At 37.4% G+C, this 21,337-nt stretch overlaps 2 protein-coding genes across 3 annotated transcripts; both read left to right on the forward strand.

Moving 5' to 3' along the window:
- Positions 1–470: 470 nt before the first annotated feature.
- LOC137955930 (kinesin-like protein KIN-7K, chloroplastic) lies at positions 471–18,936 on the forward strand. Of its 2 annotated transcripts, none has more exons than XM_068803157.1 (23): positions 471–1,218; positions 1,307–1,404; positions 3,987–4,076; positions 6,244–6,296; positions 7,020–7,085; positions 7,166–7,219; positions 7,525–7,584; positions 7,833–7,911; positions 9,671–9,738; positions 11,543–11,605; positions 11,794–11,898; positions 12,799–12,903; positions 12,989–13,096; positions 13,166–13,312; positions 13,513–13,695; positions 13,904–14,062; positions 16,568–16,783; positions 17,007–17,147; positions 17,244–17,360; positions 17,479–17,529; positions 17,863–17,910; positions 18,002–18,181; positions 18,321–18,936. In XM_068803157.1, the coding sequence occupies exons 1-23, from the start codon at positions 965–967 to the stop codon at positions 18,861–18,863; spliced, it is 2,988 nt and encodes a 995-aa protein (XP_068659258.1). In that variant the 5' UTR covers positions 471–964; the 3' UTR covers positions 18,864–18,936. The 2 variants fall into 2 exon arrangements, with proteins under 2 accessions (XP_068659258.1, XP_068659259.1); XM_068803158.1 differs by having other exon boundaries at positions 1,131–1,218; positions 3,928–4,076.
- A 1,237-nt stretch (positions 18,937–20,173) lies between these two features.
- Positions 20,174–20,804, forward strand: LOC137955932 (uncharacterized). The gene has a single exon (XM_068803160.1). It carries the CDS (start codon positions 20,230–20,232, stop codon positions 20,599–20,601), a length of 372 nt encoding a protein of 123 aa, XP_068659261.1. The 5' UTR covers positions 20,174–20,229; the 3' UTR covers positions 20,602–20,804.
- Positions 20,805–21,337: the final 533 nt, after the last annotated feature.

Raw genomic sequence — 21,337 nt, forward strand, 5'->3', positions numbered from 1 at the left:
CCACTATCTTACCCTCGGCAAGAAAAAACACGGCATCAACAGGTTTTAGGGGATGGGGACGAGGTTACAAATATAACCATGTGACAGGTTTTATAAGAACGGGTTCTTAGAGCAGGTTTGTGGGATGGGTCGGTTTCTTTTTACTTGACCCGATATAACCCGACCAAACAGGGTTAATTTTTTTTAATTTTGTTGTTATTATTTTTTTTGGAATATCTTGAAGAAGCCGCGGAGCATTAAATTTCGTCCTATTCGGTATCTCCAACGTCAAACGCGTTAACTGGAATAACGTAATTTCCTGTACACGTGTCGATCTTTTATTTGTTCAGTGATACTGGTTATCGTGACGTCATAAGGCCACTTCTGCGCGCCAAACGCGAAAATGATAAAACTAAAAAACAATTAAAATAAAAAATAAAAAAACTGAAGAGCAGAGGTCAGAGGCTAATTTTCAGAAGCCAGGTATTAGACTCGTTTTCTCTTCCTCTGAAAATGGACTAAAAATGCAGCTCACTTTTCGGTCTGGCATTTCTTCCAAGACACGGCTAAAACCCTAAAAGCTCGCCTTCTGTCCAGATTTCGCTTTTTGATGATGTCTTACGTTGATGCTCCTTAAAAGCACGGAATTCTCAACGGTGCTGCCGCAAATCTCCGACACGCATTTTGGGAATGCGATTAGGGGATGCTCGGTTTGGCGAAAGGATTTCTGGACGTTTGGTTTTTTCGTTTTTTTTTTTTTCGGTGAATTTCAGTTCTTGTGAAGTTCTGCATGCCATGAATTGTACTTCGGACGATGATTTTTGTTTTGTACGTGTTTCTGATGTTATGGTCATGTTCTTCTGAATTGTCTCGCGGTCATTTTGAGCTTGGTTTCTGGTTGGAATAATTAAGCTTCTGAGAAGCCTCGGTGAAATTGTTTGTGAAGATTCCGAAATTTCGTGTCGAGAAGTAGAAACTATCTTCCATGGCCATGAGAATTACTCCGAAGTCTAAGAAGTTGTCTTCACCTGGCACGAAGCCTCTCAATTCTCCTTCTTCATCCAATACGTCCTCATCAAGGTCGAGACAGTTCCCCGAGGCCGCAATTGATATTCCTAACTCGCCGGCTTCTTCGTCGACCAAAAGCAGACCTCAGTATTTTCCGTTCGACAATGCGTCATTGGATTGCGAAAGGTTTAAGGAGAATGTCACGGTTACCGTTCGATTCCGTCCTCTCAGGTTTGGTTCTGCATCATTATTATCAATATATCTTTGAGTAATACGTTTAATTAGCGTCTAGATCTGACTTTTGTGGCTTAACCAACAGTCCACGTGAAATCCGGCAAGGAGATGAAGTTGCATGGTATGCAGACGGGGATACTATTGTAAGGAACGAACACAATCAGTCAATCGCATATGCTTACGGTATGTGGTGACGATATTTCACATTTTATTTGTTTATTTGTTTGTTTGTTTTACTTTACATATAGGATAATATATTTCATATGCTCTGTCTCTCTCATTTCTAACTCATCCACGAACGTGATAATTTCATTATAGTCGGTTATATGCTACTGAATTTTATGAATGTATCAATTCATCATTTAGTCGACAAAGTGATGATGCCATTCTCTAAAAGTTGTTTTACACAAGGAAACGGCTGCCTGGGGAGAGGGGAGGCAGAGGTCCAAATATTTTGTAGAAATAACTTATACTGGCTGAAGCATTTTTTTTCCTCTCGAGTGTCGAGAATTGCATTTTCATTTTATTTTGAATCTGAAGCCTGTATCTAGCTTGCACATGCATGTCAATAAGGAGCTTCTGGCAATGTATCTGCTAAAATAACAATACATCTTGCCCTTTGGAGATTATTTGTCTAGTTGAATGCTGATTCAAGCTGTTGCGAAGTTCTGAGTTTAGTTGTTTTTTTATTGCAAAAGTTTTGAGACTTCAATGTTACTTTACCACTATATACTATGCCTTTCTCATGAACAGGTTAGCTTTTCTCTGAGAGTATTTGTTATGTGTACTTATATTGTTTTAAACACAATGAATTCATTCAGGTGGTTACTTAGGTATGTCATCAGTCCCTTCCTATTTGGCACGGCCTTAAATAATCAACAGAATGCAGGGCCCCCTTTTGTTTGTTTGTTGTTTTGTTTTGGGTGATACATAAAATACTAATTTATGGAAGTGCAGAGTTTATTGGATTTAGTTGGCAGGTAACAGTCCAAAAAGGAAAATTTTTTAACACAATAGGCTTGTTCTTGTGGTGCAATTATTTTTTACTCCTGGAATTAAGAAGGTTTATTCTTTTTATTCCTGCTCGGGCATTGACTTCTTCACTTTCCATGCACTATTTCTTAAATATATCTTGTAAATGATGAAAATGCTTTAATAAAACTCCATCGAACCCCAATGGACTTGGATTACCAATAGATGAAACATTGAAATTTAGCTTGATGATACTGGGATCCGGGGGACACCAGGCCTCAATACCTCGGGGAGGGGGTGGGGGGGTGGGTGTTGAAGTGGGAGAGGCACGAGACTTGGTATCAGCAGCATCTGACAAAGTTGGCTCCAATATCTTGGAAGAGAGGAAGAGAACCAAGCCAAGCAACCACTTGTGAGAGAGCATTTCCCGCGACCTTCTACCAAGGGGAAGAAGATGTCTAGAAAATCCTTTGGTTTCTCTCGTTCCAGATAATCAGGGAACAATGACAAGGCAAGACTGGGACATGATTCAGCCAAAGGTGGGGAGCTTGAGACCGACCCCAACTTGCATGAGCCTTGTGAAGTTTCTAGGCAAACAATTGAGATCTCAAACTGGCCGAGGAAGAAGCACCAAATGTGCCAAGAAAAATGGCAATGGACCAGGAGGTGGTCAATTAATTCATCCGAGCAACAGCAGAGCGGGCGGGTGCTGCAAGGGGTATAGGAGCCATGGCGAATGAGGTTGTCTCTCATGAGAATTTTTCCTTAGAGAGCGCTCCAAAGAAAAAATTTAGCTTTAGGCGGACCTCATAGCTTCCACAAAATTGTAACCAATGGATTTGAAGTGGTGAGATCAACTGAGTTGCAGAGCACGAAGAGACAGTGAACATCTCATGGGCATCAGGGCACCAGATGATTCTATCAGCATGGTAAGGCCTGATGCTTTCAGTGCTTAGAAGGCCATTAAGTTGCTTGCTTCAATAGCCTCCAGGTTGTTAAGGTCTTGCCGGAAATAATGGCTCCAGTCAATCCATGAAGAAAGCCATTTGAGATAAATTGAGATAGTGGCACATTTTAAAGTCTGGCAAGGTTTAAGAGGAGTGAGTGGTGGTCCTTGAGAGGAGTGTTTAGAGACCATGTGCCAATCCGGGAGCATATTTTCGAGCCATCCCCAGGGAAGCATCTGATGCGAGAGGAGAAATGAGAGGACCTTTTGTAATGTTTTTCCATATGGGTGTTAGGTGAGTTGGAATTAGTAATTTTGTATTGATCCAAGGTAATTTTTTTAGTCCCTGTTTTCTCTTCGTTTTGAAAAAGCCAATTCTATGTTTGTACAAAACTATCTTTTCATATGTTATAGAGAGGAAACGGTGGTTCCTTGACAATCTTTCATATGTTACAAAGAGGAAACAGTGGTTCTTTGACAAACATCATCATGGACCAAAAGATTGCAGTTTCCTAATTCCAAGACTGAAGTAAAACCTTTAGTTTTGGAGTGCTGAAATAAAATCTAGCTGTTATGCAGAACAGCTTTGAAAAAAATCAGGGATTAGTTAAAATTATTCAAAATTGGTCTGACCCAAAGTAGATTACTGGATCTGTACTGTAGGCTATGCAGCATGCCACTGCCCCTCTGCTGATGGTTGTTTTATTGTTGTGCACCTGTTCAATCATACTCATTCTTCATATACTTTTTTCCTCTAATGAAAGCTATTCTTTATCATTCTCCTTCAGCAGGAAATTGGCTTTTGCAGTTTCAGTTCTGATTATATTTTGGCCTATGATGCTTATAGATCGAGTTTTTGGCCCAACAACCACAACGCGTCATGTATATGATGTAGCTGCTCAGCATGTTGTTAGTGGTGCAATGGAGGGAATCAATGGTAATGTCTTTTGGTCTTCTTCTTCTTCTTCTTATTTTTTAATTGGTGTCATTAGCAGTTATAATAGAAGCATGTGGTCATAATTGAGTTTTTCAAGAAAAAAACTATTTTGAATAGAGAATTTTGGGAATGATTTATGCTCTATAGTAAATGAAATCGGTGAACTAAGCTTCACTTGCTTAATTGTTATGGACATGTTGCAACTTTGTCCACTCTTCATTGTTGTTTGTGGTTCAACTCCTTGGCCTTCCAAAATTAAAAGTGTGAAAGGCATAAAGATAGAGGATCTCTTTTATTTTATATATATTTCTTGTTGAGAAAATATATCTCATTTTTTCTAATATTGTTCTAGTTAAAACCAAAAATTTTCTGTAACGTTAGCTTCTTATCAATCAGCATTACAGCCAGGCGCATTTCTCCTCTTTCAGTAGAGGATATAGCAATTTCCCTTGGATTTATCAGTCTAAGCAGGAAACAATATACCTTAACCTTATTGATTATTCTTTGATTCAGAGGTTCATCCCATCTCAATTGAAAAATCATATACTTTTTCAGGAGAAAATCAAGTTCTGCCTCCTTGCTTTTAGATTTCCTTTTCTTTTTGTGTTTTTCATTTTTTATGAGTGTTTCGGCTTCCGCATTACTGTTTGAAGAGAGTGAGACGGCACAAGGATAAAAAGACAGCAGTTGACAGAGTCTAGGTACTGCAGGTCCTTGGATTATTCACCCCTGTTCCATTAGAATAATGTTTTTTATTGAAGAGAAAGGGGAAATGAAAGCTTTCAAAGGGAAGAAAAAGGGGAGAAACATGAGGTAGCAATGCAATGTATCTAGGAATTATGTATATCTATTGCAGTTTGTGTTTTGCACTTTTTGTGTCTCATGTAGATTATCTGGTCTGATGTCATTTCAAGGAGAAAAAGAAAGGTGCATTTCTTTCAGAATGGTTTTCATACTTCAAAGAATGAGCAATACTCATGTGGGAATCAAGAGGATGTGCTTATTGCAGTGTGCACTTTGTTGCTTTGGTAAAGGGACATGAGGATGGATGAGGAGACTAGAATGTATAAGATAGCTGCAAGAATCTATCCTATTATTTTAACAAAAAGAACCTACCATTAATTTTTTTTTTTGAGGGCAATGAAAATGGGAACCCACCGCTATTGCTGTGAGGGAAGTTCATATATTCTGTAGTGGAGCACGAGAACCATTCTGGTATATGCTGAAATCTTAAACAAGCCTTTTGTGGTACATCTGAGTGATTGCTTTGTTGTGTGATTAGATATGCTGTCCTTTAAAACTGATTAGAATAAGAAGTACTACAAGAACTCTTCAGAGAAAAAGAAAAGAGGCACTACAAGTAAAGGTGCACATGTTATGCCAAATTAACCACAAAAATCAATGTTTTCTAAATTGGACAGGTCAATGGACTCGAAAAATGGCTGGTTCTGGTAGAATCAGTTTAACCAGTGGTTGAATTGGTGATGGCATAAATCATATTTAAACTGTATTATAATTTTATGTATTACCATTTCTAAAAAATGATTTGGATGTCTTATATTGAAAACATAAAACCAATAAAAGTAGACAGCTGTACCTCCGCTTGTCTGGATAGAGGGGAGGGAGGAGAAGGGTGTTGCCCCTCTCGTCTACCTGTATTTGCGTAGGTGAAGGAGGCTCCCCCCTTTCCCCAGTAGTGTTGAATCGGGAGGGTGGGACCCTCTCTCCTTTGTATGGAAAGAAGAGGGAAGAGAGGGTCCCTTTCCCTCTATTTGCTGTTGGAAAACGGACAGAAAGCCCCTCTCCTCCTTGTCAAAAACAGTGGGGAGAGGGATACCACCCATTTGACCCCCTCTACTTCTTCATGGGCCTGGGGATCTCTCACCTCCCTTGCACAGAATGACGGGGGAAGGGCAAGTTTGACTGACTAGGCTAATTTGGAGGTTCAGTGGGTGAACCGTTTAATGCCGGTCAGGGTTCCTGTAGAACCAGTTCAATTGCCTGGCCTAGTATGGTTTTGACAACATTGTTATAAGTGTAAGGTAGTTTCTTCTATTTTTAAGAGATAAAAGTATTTGTTTTTTTGCTTATGCCAGTTACACAAAGCACTTTATTTTGAAGAAAGGATGTGTGTTTTTCTTAAATGTTCATTTGAAATTTTCCACAGGCACAATATTTGCTTATGGTGTGACTAGCAGTGGAAAGACACATACCATGCACGTGAGTTTTCTTACTCAATACTCATATTCTTTTTTTGCTTGCATTAGAAAAAAGAGTTTTATCTAATGAAGTGTGTTATTCAATTCTAATTGTACTTCATTGCTCTCTAAAAAACTCTTTATCTACCATTTAAAAGAATTTTCGGGAAAATGACTCAATCTACCTTGTTGAGTCTTCAATTCTTCCTGGCAGCCTTTTCTCCATGTTTCCTTCATTCCAAATTCTCATATACTCAGTCCACTTTTGAGACTCTTTTAAAATACACATTGTTGTCCATATTTTGACTGTATTCGATTTTTCATTCTACTGGTGTTCTTTATTTTTTGTTTTTGGTTGGTTAGTGTTCCTTGATATGTATCCAAGGTCAATTGAGGCTGCATTTGGTTCTTTGTCTGCCTTTTTTTTTTTTATGAAGAGCAAGCATATTCCTTTTTTTTGAAATGTCAGTATCTTGCATATTCCTGTGAATGGAAGACTACTCCTTCAGGTCTTCATGCAAAACAGGTCTTATTGGGACTTGTAAATGGCTTCTGTGCTAGCAAGTGCTAACCTCCAAATGCAAGTGAAATCATCTCATGGGCAGATTTATGATTCTGCTCTATTGTCTAAATTCCTGTGTATGTAACAAAGTAATGTGCATAATTCTGTTAAACCTTTACAGTGTCCCTGGACATGATTGATAATTTTGTTTTTGTATAGTAACTTGCATTTTACAAATGGCAGGGGGATCAGAGATCACCAGGGATTATACCCTTGGCTGTGAAGGATGCATTCTGTATTATACAGGAGGTAGAGTGGGTGAATATGTTAGTTTTTTATTATTTTTGTATTTTCCACATATCCTGATAACTGAAAATATGATGCTTCAGACACCAAGTCGTGAGTTTCTTCTTCGAGTATCATATTTAGAGATATATAATGAGGTTAGTTTCTCCTTTTCATTCTCAAATAATCATTTGTTAAGTCAAACATTGTTTTTGTTTCTGAATTCTGATCACATGTGTACCCGTAACCTTGACATGTATATATCATAGCATTATTCACAGATTTCACATAAAATCAATTTGCAGTTTATTTTTTTTGCTGAACTTTCTATCTTTGTTGGGCATGAAAGCCACCTGACTTTAGTCATCATCATGTTTTTTGCTTGTGTCTTAGATTTCCTTGTGAATGCCTTTATTCGTAATTGTATCCTTCTTATTATCTTTTTACTTCAATATTGTTTCAGGTTGTGAATGATTTGCTTAATCCTACTGGCCAGAATCTAAGAATTAGAGAGGATAATCAGGTACTCATGTTACATTTGCTAAAACCTTAATGCATTTGAATATAAACTCTTTTCTGTTAAGAATGATATAGCTCAATTGTTTACTTATTTTATACTTAATTTATGTAATAAATTCCTCTTTGAATTAGTTCTTGAGTTAGGGCATGTCGCATATTGTGGTTTTTTTTCTTTTGTGGGATTTCTCGTTGTCTTCCTTTGCCTAAATAGGGGAGAATCATCTATGTTCTAACTATTATAGTTGTTGGTAGGGAACATTTGTTGAAGGCATAAAGGAGGAGATTGTGTTGTCTCCTGCCCATGCTTTATCCCTGATTGCAGCTGGTGAAGGTACAATTATGAACAATTTTTTATTTTTTCCTCTGTGTATCCTCAATGAAGTGTTCTCTGTAATTCTCATTTTGGAATTAATATCCCATTTGGACATTCCAAGATCAGCCTATATTTAACTGATTCTAAAGGTACTCTCATGCCAACACTTTGCAGTGCGAAACTCCATTTCTGATTCTGTTCGGACTCTTTTTTGTTTTTCAGTGGTCCTTCCCTGTCTGTTGTCTTCTGTTTCCTTTATTGAAATCCCGTTGAGTAAAAAAAAGTAGAAAATCTTGCATGATGTCTCATCATTGAAGAAGTGTTCCCAACATCTTGTTAGAGGTGAACCAGAAAGGTTGATATCTTCTGTTTAACCAATTTGTTTTCCTACTACTCTCCTTTGTATTCTTTGTCCTTTTCTTTGGAAAGCTTTGTATTCTTTACCCTTTTTCTTGATATATTCATAGTTTTTCAATAGCATATGAAATTATTCTCTGTATATCTTTTGACTGTATTGGTGAAGTTCTAGAGTCAAAATAGGATAAGAGGTTTGAGACCCTAATGATATCAAACGATCTTACTGTTTTTTGGAAGTTAATAAGTAAATGACTTTAAAGAAGTCTTTTAACTCCTCTTTGAATATATTAAGTAATGTTTCACGAAATGATAGGGAAAAAGATTATATTTACCTTTTCAAAAAAATGTATTAAGAGAGAATTCTCAGAGGAGAAAAGGTAAAATAAAACAAAAAAAGGTACAACCAGTCGAATATAGCCAATGGAATGTCAATACCAAATTTTCTACTATAAAAAGTTCAATTTTTTCAGCACAAATGAAGGAGATATTATCATACTAATGGAGGTCTCTTTGTCTTTTTATATGTCAAAGTTAGATTAACTTACAGAATTAGCAGTAGAGGCATGTAGGTTTTGGTGATATTACTGGGAATGTAGGTATTAGTTGAAGCCCAGGTCTGTTGAAAACTATGGTATGTTATTGGGGTATGTGCACAATTAACTATGGGGGTAATAAGCACTGTATGTGCATTGTGCACTTAGAGTATGGTTTTTTAGTTTGGTGCACTAAATTACTGATCTTTTCAATTTGGTATGTTATGTAAATAATGGTGTTTCATTAATAATTACTCTGGGGATTGGGCCTTTGGTTCAAAACCAGCATGGGGGCTTTCTAGTGCATCGTCTTGGGTTCAAGTTGCACAAGGGTGAGGGGTTCAATTTTTTTATTTTTTTTTAATAGAGATAACTCTACTAATCGAAGGGGGATTTTTGGTTAATTACATAGAAATGAATATTTATTTCTCTTATCTTTGTCCCTTTTGTATTTTCTTGAACATGTTTGCATTTTTTGTCATCATGGTCTTTTTTTGTTATCAAGTATTGTATTGGTATACCTTTGAAATCTGATACAATGTGCTCAATATGCAACATGTGTCGGGTTGTACCTGGCTGTATCATCTTTCAAGGCTGTATCGACACCTTTGAAATCTGACACTATCATCTGACGCACAATATGTGTCAGTGGTGCGGGGTGCCCTGTTTTGTATTCATGAATGTATGGAGTGGATTAAAGGTCTTTGGTCATTTCGGAATGACTGTGCATGTAATTGTTTTTTGTATTTGTGTCTTTTGTTCTAGAGATATGAATGGTAAAGGACTCATTCACTGATGATCTCACCTGTTTAATTCATTTGAGTCATTACAAAGTGATCAATCATAAATGAGTAGCCTCTGACATAGGAACTTTCACCTGATTACAGCGCACCGACATGTGGGCTCCAACAATTTCAATTTGACGAGCAGCAGAAGCCACACAATATTCACTTTGGTATTTGTTTCTGCTAGTTTTTTTTTTTTTTTTTAACAATGGATTCTGTGTATGCTGTCTGTGAGTGTTCTCACATATCATTTTTAAGGGAATACTACAAGTAAAAGATGGACACATTTGAGGTGCTCGCACATGCATGCTTGCATGTAGCTGAACCGTTTGTGTTCTTTCTTTTGCAGGGGTCATGGTTTTAAATATTAAAGTCTTAAGCAATAAAGTTCTAATTTTCTAACAAGAATTTTGTTGCTTCTCATTCCAATATTGAAAAAAAAAAAAAAAAGAATATGCAAACTACACTTGTTCATTGCCAAGTGTAATCTTGGACTTGATGTGTCAATTTTTTTTATTGGAAGCCCTCTCTCTCTGCTTTTTTGTATGTCCAATATCTCTTCTTCTATTTCCACTCTTTTGATGTGATATCCTGCCAACCAATTATTGTCAGACCATGCAAGTAAAATATTTTAGTTGCTGGTACATGTTTCGTTGGAAAAGCTTTTTTTTTTTTTTTTTTTTTTTGGGATTCTTTCTCTCCCTGCAACTTTCTTCTCCTATTTCTACACTGATGTGATATCCTGGCAATCAATTATTGTCAAACCATGCAAGTAAACTATTTTAGTTACTGGTACATGTTTAGTTGGTAATGCTCAAAAAAGAGTTTATTGTTGAATAGGTTCAATGGATTTTTTATGCGGGACGAGGTGTGATTTGAATTGTCGTATGGAAATATCAGTTAATTGCTGGAATTAGAAAGAGAAAGGAAGAAAATAGAGAGAAAGAAAGAAGAATTGGGAATGAGAAATAGGAGAATTGAGAAGAAGAATTTAGAAGAAGAAGAATAGAGAAAAATAGAGAAGAAAGAAGAAGGGGAAGAAGAAGAAGAAAGGGGAAGGAGAGAGGGACAGACCAGAAACAGGGAGATTTTAATAATTCAACATCTTGTTACAATATATAACGGAAGTTTAATTTTAAAATTCAAAATAGATAAGACCACTATCTGATCAAATCTAATAAAATAAGGAAAGAGAAACTAAAAATAAAAACGAATTATAAAAATAATTTGAACCATAATTGGTGGGTGGCATACTGATGTCCCCACCAGTTTTTATGAAGCAATCTTCAACCATACTTACATAAGCAAGAACTTATCTTGTCAGAGCCGAATTCCCCTTCCAATGTTTTTATCAGCCTTTCTGTTACATATATATATTTAATATATCTTACGTCAATTATTCTCTCTGGCTTAGTTTCATGTATTTTTTATTTTTTGAATTTTTGCGTAATTTGAAACACTATATCAAAAGGTTCAGGTATGAGACTGCACTGGTGACATCACATCAAAGGCTCAGCTTCATTCTAAAGTTTCAAAAGCAATTATTCAACCTCCCTATCAATCTGAGATATTTTCTTGTGCCCCAGCTCTCCTCCCTTCACAAGCAATTTTTGTTTCTCAAAACAAATCTTGAAAAAAAAAGTACTTGCAAAGGTGCCTAGTCCTCTAAGATTGGGTCCCCTTGTTGGGGTGACCAAAGTTTGTAATATACTCTCATTTGCAAGGAAAGAATGTCAAATTTATAGTGCTGAGGCCAGCACCTTTTTCTCTGTTGAATCAGGCATTGTCAGGCTTCTGTTTTGAAAGCTTTCCTATTGTTATATTTTTGTTCAATTACATGTTCCAGTTTATTTCTTTTTGAAAAGCTACATGTTTTAACTTTAAACCAGAATATTCCAATCTATGTCGACATCTTACTGCTTTTTGATAATTTAGTGATGACTTTGTACTTTTCTCTTGAACTCCATATGGCAGACTATTGAGAGCAGTCCTTGTGGTGAGAACAGTGAAGGGGAGGCCGTGAGCTTGTCACAGCTGGTAAATCCTTGTCACATATGGTTTCTATTCTTGAAACTTGATCTTCTCTACATGCTTTTCTTCTCTGGCTTTCCTTCTCTCTCTCTCTCTCTCTCTCTCCCTCTCTCTTTCCCCCTCTCTTTTTCACCATTTTCATCATATGAAAAATTGGTTTCTTATATGTTTTGGTATTTTACTTATATCTGCAGAACCTCATCGATCTGGCAGGTTCTGAGAGCTCAAAAGCTGAAACAACTGGTGTACGGAGAAAAGAGGGATCTTACATAAATAAAAGTCTACTAACACTAGGGACGGTAAGGCCTAGAAAAAATTTAGCCAATATCTGAAACTGTTTCCAGCAATAGATTAGATACTATTTTTTTCTTGAGCTATATTTGCATTGTGGCTTCATCATATACTAATCCTTTCACATCTGGTCATGGGCCTTGATTTGGTGATCTCATGTGGTGTTTTTGACATGGAAATCTTAAAGTTCAAGCTTCATCAATGCCTGTAACAAGAAGTGGTAACACAGACCTTATAAATCTGTACAGGGTGTTTTTGGAATTGAAGTTCCTGGAACTCTATTTTCTGCAAATCAGGAAGTCCTGCTTAGGCAACATGCAATTGCGCTCTCAAAGTTATTTTCCTCCCAATCAATTCCCCCATGCAACAAATGTCTTCAAAAGTCTTATAGAAAAGAATGCTCTTTCTTTATTATTAAAAATTATCTTTTTTTCTTCCTCCCTTTTCTCTTTCGCTGCAAGTGTCTTCGCCAATGTCTATCCCCATGGCTCCGTCTGGATGTAGAGGCATCATGTCCATATGTCTGTGTGTCTGTCTGTCTGTCTTTCTGTCTCTCTGTCTCTCTCAAGACTTGCTATAGAATTCCTTATTTTGGAAACTCTTCATCTGGTTGCCTATATTCTACTAACAGCAAGCTATTCAGAACTCTTAAACTTTAGGGATCTGGGTTGGTGATCATGGTCCATTTATAGCCTACACCTGGTGCAGGCCATTATCCTGTTGGTACTGCCATCTAATATTGATGGTTATTACTCCTTTTCTAATGTTTCTATCTACCTTAATTGTCTGAATGTATATGTCCAAAAATTCTTTCATTTTCTTTGTTGTCTGGAAATATATTTTGGTACTTTTGAAGCAGTTCTTGTTTGAATGCTTCACTCATTCTTTTGTGCCACCTGTTTGGTTAGGTTATTTCAAAACTAACTGATGGAAAAGCTGCACATGTACCGTATAGAGATTCAAAACTTACCAGACTTCTTCAATCTTCTTTAAGTGGTCATGGGCGTGTATCTGTAAGCTTCGCTTCATATTTCCACATTTTGGAAAGCAGTTTTCATTTGTTGCTCATTCGTGTACTTCTTACATGTTCTGTTACAGCTAATTTGCACGGTAACTCCTTCCTCGAGCAACTCAGAGGAGACACATAACACATTAAAGTTTGCTCATCGTGCTAAACAAATCGAGATTCAAGCATCCCAAAACAAGGTATTCCCTTCTTAAGCTTTCTGTCATGATGAACATGTGACTAACATCAGTAGGGCACCTCTTCTGCAGATAATAGATGAGAAATCTCTCATCAAGAAATATCAGCATGAGATCCGAATGTTAAAGGAAGAGCTAGATCATTTAAAGAAAGGTATTGTTGCCATCCCTCCACGGAAAGATGTTGGTGAAGATAATATTGACCTCATAAGACAAAAGGTATTTTTTGCTTCTTCTCTCTTTTTTTTAATAATTTATAGGAAAAAATATGGTTTAGAAGCCGTTTATCTGTCCGTGTTATACCATAAAAATGTCTTGTTATAGTATTGTAACATTTATAAGCGTTCTGTTTCTCAGTTAGATCAGTAAATTTTGTTAATTGGGTTACTCCGATGAAATTGTGCATGTAAAATGAAAAGCTAGAAGATGGCCAATTTAAGCTCCAGTCACGGCTGGAAGAAGAGGAGGACGCTAAAGCTGTTTTACTGGAAAGGATACAGCGATTGACCAAACTTATTTTGGTTTCAACTAAAGCTTCACAATCATCGAGATTTCCTCAACGACCATTTTCAAGGAGAAGGCACTCCTTTGGAGAAGAAGAGGTTAGCTGTACATCGCCTTTCAAAATTGTGGTTTAAAGGGACTGAATATAACTTGACACAATATGTGGTCCTAACCTTTTCTTGACCTTTTGGAATTACTTTTGAAATTTCCATGGAACTGTTGAAACTATTCCGTAATTTAGTGCTACTTTCCCACTGGTTGAACTGCCTTTAGTTCATCTGATTGCTACCACCCTTGATGTTACAGCTAGCATACCTACCTTACAGAAGGCGAGACTTGATTTTGGATGAGGAGAACATTGATGAATCTACTCCTTCTGAAAGTGGAGGTGGATCCCTAGATGATGTCAATAAAGATGAGAAGAAAAACAGGAAGCAGGGTCTCCTGAATTGGTTCAAACTACGGGTATGCTTCAGTTACATCAATTAAAAATTATGCCGATCTTTTATGGATTATAAAGAAATACCAGGGATGGGGGCATATATGTAGAACAAATAAATGTTTTCTATTCTTTTTGCAGATTTTGAAAGAAAACATATGCTGTAGAAAGTTCTTAAAAGTCAAAAATCTGTCTGGCGCTTTAGTTCCTTTTGCTGAATGATTGATCACATAATTCTGTAAAGTTTATAAAGAAGTTTTACTATCACAGGGGCCTTTTGCAACTGAGCAATAACTTAGAAACTGTAAAAGAGACAGTTTATTATTTCAGTTTGATCACCTGCTGGGGATGAATGGAATGGAGAGACCAATACAGTGAGCAAAATTGCTAGGATAAGCTATTATGTGACTAGTTAAAAATTTGAGAAATCAAAGGTATATGTGAATCTAAGAAAAAAAAAAAAGTAGCTGAGAAAATAGAAGCATCTGAGAGCAAAGCTATAGGCTTTGGAGTGGGGATAGTATAATCAGCCTAGTGCATGAAATATCTTTGCTGTTGTTAAGAATAGTCCCACATGAATCCAACATTAGAAAAATCCTATGCTTATACTTGGGAAGAAGCCTCCTAACTGTGGCTAGTCACTGGGGTGGACCCTGATTCAACTTATGTAAACCTCTACCCAAATTTTGTCCACGTGTAGGAGCCATAAAGAGTGATCTGCATGTGAGGAAGAATATTTAGAATAGTCTCACATGGATCCAGGATGAGCAAGATCTTGTCTTTATTACTAGGGATGGCTAGTCATTTTGGGATGCACTTGGACCCAATTTTTACGGCTCTGTTATAGTCAATGAGATGGTTATTGCAGGAGAGTATTGGGCTTCATATTTTTATTTTTTTCAAATTTTCAAAAATAAAACAAATAATAAGATAAGCATGAGAGGACTTTCAATTTTATTTTTTTATGTCTCTCTTGTTTGTTTCAATTCTTGGTAACTACTGAAAAGGATGGAATTTTTGCGATTATGTATTGATATTAGTGGAACAATGGTTTTTATATCAAATGCAGGATATGGCTAGCCATTTTCCATTTTTTTATAACAAAAATACCCCCACTTTTGCTTCAGCCCAAGCCAAACTAATACAACAAATAAAACCCAAGCCAATCTCCAATGCCAAAATGGGACAGACCCTTTTTCTATTCAAACCAACTCTGTTGCTTTGCTTAACGCTACACTATGTTGAAGGATAACATAACATCCTTATTTTATAAAAAAAATACATAACACTCTTATTGACATCAAATGCAAGTTTATAACTTCTAATGTGGGAGTAGGTTGAAGACTAACACCAGACTATCATTAAAGACTAACATAACATTGTTGACAGTAGACAGGAAAGTTCATTGCATTACATACGCAAAGTTAAGACTGATGCTATACTAGGTCAATGACTAACACAACACTATGTTGACAGTAGATAGGGAAAAGTTCATTACATTACGTATACACTACATTGAAGGCTAACGTGACACTAGGTTAAAGATTAATGTAATGATGGCAGTAGATTGGAAAAGTTCCATGGTATTATTATTTAAACAAGGTTGAAGGCTAGCATGACACTAAGTTAAAGACTACAATATACTAGGTTAAAAATTAACATCAAACTAGAAACTGAGAGCTATTGGGTTGGTTTTTTACTAGAAAAGGTTGGATGAAGCAAAACGGTATTTGTTATAAATGGAAAATGGATACAGGGATGGTTGTCTACTTTTTTTTTTTTTTTTTTTTTTTTTTTTTATGAAAGTGCGTATTGATAAACAAGGGGAGGAAAATACAAACCTAGCTTTGGGGGCCTGACTCCACAACAAAGTGTTGGAGAGACACACCCACCTTAGCCTGAGAGTTTGTCTACCTAATTTTGGTATATCAATCTTGAATTTGATAAAAGTGGATAGGTAATCGCTAAAAATTCAAAAAAGGATTTGGCCATGCCTCTGGTCCTTTATCAATGAACCTCAATAAATGTGGTATTGAAGGTTTGTTTAACTGAGATTTTAATGTTGTTAATTTGTACAAGAATCACAGATTTCTGAACTCGAGAAGTACATATAACTAATATATCCTGTTAGTCTTGACAGTTGTAATTAGAAAGTCATTATGCTGTGGCTCTTGTGGTATAGAATCTTTGAGCATTTTTGCAAGCAATTTGTCCATGATTTGGTTGCCTTTGCTCTAATGTAGACAACGTCAAGTCTACCTTTAGATAGTTTTGCCAATTAGGTTCATTTCTTGATTATTTCTCCGGTATGGTTGCTATTATTTACATATCAAGTGTTTCATGAAATGTTCTCATCCACTTTGCCTGAGCTTCAAGTACCTATTTTGTTATTCACATTTCAAGTGTTATGAAATGTAAATTTCCACTTTAACTGAGCTTCAAGCGCCTACTTCTCTTTTGCTTGTAAATAGTATGTGTGAATCTGTTCTTTTTCAATAGATGATTTTGTAATTTTAGTATTTCATTTCCAGAAACGAGAGAATGGGTCCTCAGATGGTGATGCATCAAGTAGGCCAAAATCAGTTACCTCACCTTCTACTCATACAGAAGACGTGGCATGTCACACAGATCCCATAATTTCTGACTCTTTAAATACTGAAAGTGACCCTTCTACAGATCTCCTGTTAGAGGTGGTGCATGATGGAGATGTTCTAGAGAGCAACTTTTGTGAACAAGAGACACCTTCGGTATGTGGTTTGAGTTTCATAACTGTCAATCTAAAAGCTACTTTTAAGTTTGTTTTCTCTTCTTATATATCAACATAGGAGATTTTTTTTTCTTCTTGATGGCATAACCATACTGCATCTTTTAATGGTTATTATCATACTTATGTTCTCTGTTGGAGATTTTTGGCGTCCATGATTAAATACAATCTGCACAACCATTACTTACTTTTTTGGTCTAATACAGACTAGCTTAAAGACTGTCGACCACATTGACTTGTTAAAGGAGCAGATCAAAATTTTATTTGGTGAAGTTGCTCTCCAATCAAGTGCTTTAAAGCGTCTCTCCGAAGAAGCAACGAATAACCCCCGTAAACAACAGATTCAGGTATTTTTTTATTAAATTTATTGACTTTGTTCAGTTAAATGCTTCTAAATATATCAAAAAGAAACTTATGCTTGATATGTTTGCTCGGTATTGAAGATGGAGATTGCAAATCTAAATGATGAAATAAAAGTGAAAAACCAACAGATTGCATCCCTAGAAAAGCAGATGACCGCTTCCATCTGGTCAGCTCAGAACAGAGTAGATGGAGTGGAGGTAGCTCAGTTAAAGCCACCTTGTTATATTTTTGAGTTGGAAGTTTGAAATTTAAATGTTGTATTGGTAGTTAAGAGTTTAAATCCATTGACTCATGCAATCTTGTTTTATTGTGCAGTCTTATGCTGAACTGCTGGCACAATTGAACGAGAAATCTTTTGAACTCGAGGTCATTCTATTGCTTCTAAATGCTTGACTTCATCTTATCTACCATGATGATTCATAGCTGTACATAGTTAGTGCTTAAACCATATCTAAACATGTGGTTGATAACCCTTGGCTTGGCGAAGCTTTATATGGATGCATGGGTCAGGTTGGTTGGTATAATGTCAACTTATGTACCATGCATTCATTTAGCTGAATCTAGTTGTGGATTTTACATCTCAATCATGGAAATTCTAAGTATGGGCGGGCTGTGATGTAACCATCAGAACATTAATTTCAGTGGTGCTCTAGTTTTAGGCCAGCTTATTCTTCCTAAAGTCATCTTAATTTTTTTCAGGTGACAGCTGCTGACAATAGAATAATCCAGGAACAACTGCAACAAAAGGTAAGCAATCTGCATCAATATTTCGACCTGCACATTAACCTAACTTGATTGGTCATTCCTGCTAATCACTTGGAGCTTTTACTTTTGCCAGATCCATGAATGTGAAGAAATGAAGGAAACCGTTGCGTCCTTGAAAGAACAGCTTTCTGAAGCTCTTGAGTTCCGGCATTCAAACTTAGTTGAAAGATCAGATTATCAAATAGACTTAAGCAATGACAAAGGGCACAAATTCACAGGGGATTTTGCTGAAGACATGACACCACGTCTGCAGGTAGGTAGTTGGGTAAACGAACTTGTTTGTTTATGTTTCAGTTTTTTGAGCCAACATACATCCTTCGATTTAGAAGTTCAACTCATGCAAAAAGATAAGAAATTGAGGTTCATATGGTTTTCTTTCATCACTCAATTAGGCAACCGAGGTCCAAGAATTGAAGCAGAAAATAAGTGAACTGATAGAAGAAAAACTGCAACTGGAAGCTCGGAGCCAGAAGCTGGCGGAGGAGAGCTCATATGCTAAAGGCTTGGCCTCTGCAGCAGCAGTTGAGTTGAAGGCATTATCAGAGGAAGTTGCGAAACTCATTGGCAGAAATGATGCACTGACTGCTGAACTGGCAGCGGTGAGGAACTCGAATCAACGGAAAGTTGGTGGTGGCTTGAGAAATGGAAGAAGGGAAATTCCCACCAAACGGCAAAATCAAGTGGCATCTATGGCTGACATGAAAAGGGAGCTTGGTTTGAGTCGTGAGAGAGAGCTATCATATGAAGCTGCACTAGTGGAAAAAGAGCAAAGAGAGACTGAGCTTCATCAGAAGGTGGAGGAATCCAAGCAAAGGGAAGCTTATCTGGAGAACGAACTGGCTAACATGTGGGTTATTGTTGCACAGCTGAAGAAATCTAAAGGAGCCGAGGTTGATAAGACCCAACTGATGAAAGGAGCAATTGGAGGAGAATAATAAAAGCTTTACGCCAGTTGATCAGTGAAGATGGAGAATTTCGAGTGGGATGAGCTTAATCTGAATGGAGGATTGTTGAAGCCATAATTATGCCAATTGAAATGGGAAGATCAACAAGTCTGGTCGGTATTGGGTAATTCGAATGGATGATATATGAATCGAGTTGGGAGGTGCGGATAGGGAAGTCTGATTTGATTTGATTGATGTTGTTGGGTTTGTAACGAAAGCAGTAGTATAGTTATTTGTATTCCTGTCCTAGTACAAGTCAATTTGATGATTTTTTCGTTTCTAAGCCTATCTTTCCCTGAATCACCGCCCAAAAAAAAAAAAAACAAAGAAGTATGATACAAACGAGTGTCTCAACGGAAATTGTATCATATAAAAAAGTATAGTTTTGGACACGTATGATACAAATGTAACACCCGTGTAAACAAAGCTGCACACTAATCTATAACAATATATAAAAAGCAAAAGCATCTTTGAAGGAGTGAAGATGCCCCACATGTCTACAACCTCGTAACGGAGAGCCCTCCCCTCGAGAAAGTAATCGAGGGGGATATGTCTTTGGAGGGGCTTCTGTGTCTGAACAAGCAATTGACTCCGCAAAATCGGTTCTGCAGCTCCGATAAGAAGTTGTGTAACTTTTTTACTGAACAAATTTCCGATCAATCAACAGTTCCTGCGAACCTGTGTAGCTAAAAGATCAATAATGAAGCTTTCTTTTTAGAAGATTCGACTGCCTAACAAATGAGCAGATGCAAGAATTCTCTCCAACATTCCCCCCAGCTCTCAAACGAAACCAACCAAGGCAGGTCCACCAGGCCGTCACCTTGATTCTCCCTCTTTTCAAAGCAAATGGAATCCATGAATGACTGTCTCGAAAGCAGACTGGACCATTTGGTGACTCAAAAGTGGAGCTTTAGTTAAAACCATGGAGCAGAACATAACAGAAAGTCCTAGAAACCTGATTACCCCAAAAAACGGGGAGAGATAAACGGGCTCCGAGTTCCAAAGAATCTACCTTAACTCTGAAGTCTTCCGTCTCCCATGACTTTTGCCTACCCTTTTCTTTTATTCATCCCTCCCAAAGCACACTAAAGCCAAATGGTCGGTCGTACGTGGCTTTTCTCCATTGGCAAATCTGTCCATACCATGAATCCCAGCCATGAATCCACTCACCGCCCATTTAACCATCTTTTTCGCCGTCAAAAGCAAGTAAAGCTACACTCCCGTTTCTTTAGTTCATTCTTTTCAACCCAGCTCTATATAAGAGCCCCCACTCCCCCTTCTCTCCTCCTCGATTCATTACTCAGCCAGCTCTGCAGACGACAGAAAGAAAGATTTTTAAGTTTCAGTTACATTTAAGATGGACCGGCCTTACTCTTCTTCTTACTCATATCAGTCTCCTCCGTTGCACCTCTGTTTCTTCCTCTCGATATTGTTTCTCTTCTTGGGCCTGTCGTGGTACTTGAACTACGAGTCGGTTTTGGAGGATCTGATGGATCAGATGAAGCTCGTCTTCATGCTCTCGCCTCTGGTTCTGCTTTTGGCCGTCCACTGGTTATCGACCGATGAGACGAGGCGGGTCCCGTTTCTGGTTCCTCTTCCGGAGAGAGAGTCGTTTCACCGAGCCGGGAGCTCGCCATGGGGTGTCGGAGCTGTTCTGGTTCTGCTCATGTTCATGATCTCCTACCAGTCTTACTTCCATGAACGGTGGTTTCCGCTTCTGAGCAGATGATGATATTGCTAATGGCGCCCACGATCGTGCAGCAAAGACCGGAGATGATCAGTACCGATGTAATTACATGTACTTGGAGGGTACCATAACCTCCTTCTTGGCTTCTTAGTTTCCTTTTCTCTTTCTTTCTCCATTTTCCCAGTTTTTGTATGCAAAAGCTGCAATGGAAGCACCAGTTTTGAAGGTGGAATTCAGTTGAGGAACCCGCTATCTTCTTCCTCCAGTTAGTGCGTTTTATCTTTTGCTTATTCAAATTGGGTGTTTCGAAATACTAGGGATTATAACAGATCATGAAGAATAAATGCAGATAAAAGGTAATCGGAGAAGAGAAAGATGGAAAACAGTGAAACAGAAACCAAGTATATAAGATTTTATCCTGCTTAGATTGGTGTACGCAACAGCTAAACAATTCTGTAGAACTGCATCTTGTCTTTGCATTAATCTCAGTGGTTCTATACTTAATGGCAAAAGGAGACCATGTACAGAATAAAAAAAAAACACAAATACTAAAAAGTAGAAAAGAATGGCAGTGCCAGTGAAGTGTGCTTCAGTTTGGAGCTGCTGCATGTATTTAGTTTAACCAGAACAGAAACTAAGGAGCAAATAAATGATACCATAATGGTTCGGCCAAAGAAAGGAAATAAAAGGACCCTAGGGTTTACCTGTGAAAAGACATTTCCACCTTCTCTCTTAGCTCCAATCCATTTGATAGGGGTGGGTATCTGACGTCCCCCCT

The sequence above is a fragment of the Aristolochia californica genome, unplaced genomic scaffold (assembly GCF_029961685.1).
Source record: "Aristolochia californica isolate CCGP_79_NKW_82.1479 unplaced genomic scaffold, dmAriCali1.0.hap1 SCAF_2, whole genome shotgun sequence".
In the NCBI taxonomy this organism is placed as follows: Eukaryota; Viridiplantae; Streptophyta; class Magnoliopsida; order Piperales; family Aristolochiaceae; genus Aristolochia; species Aristolochia californica.

Excerpts from the sequence above, each read along its gene's own strand:
- LOC137955932 (XM_068803160.1), top strand. The coding sequence starts at position 20,230 with ATGGACCGGCCTTACTCTTCTTCTTACTCATATCAGTCTCCTCCGTTG.
- LOC137955930 (XM_068803157.1), top strand. The coding sequence starts at position 965 with ATGGCCATGAGAATTACTCCGAAGTCTAAGAAGTTGTCTTCACCTGGC. Across the intron at positions 6,297-7,019 it reads GAAAGACACATACCATGCAC|GGGGATCAGAGATCACCAGG; the intron begins GTGAGTTTTCTT and ends TACAAATGGCAG. Across the intron at positions 13,313-13,512 it reads TTGACCTCATAAGACAAAAG|CTAGAAGATGGCCAATTTAA; the intron begins GTATTTTTTGCT and ends TAAAATGAAAAG.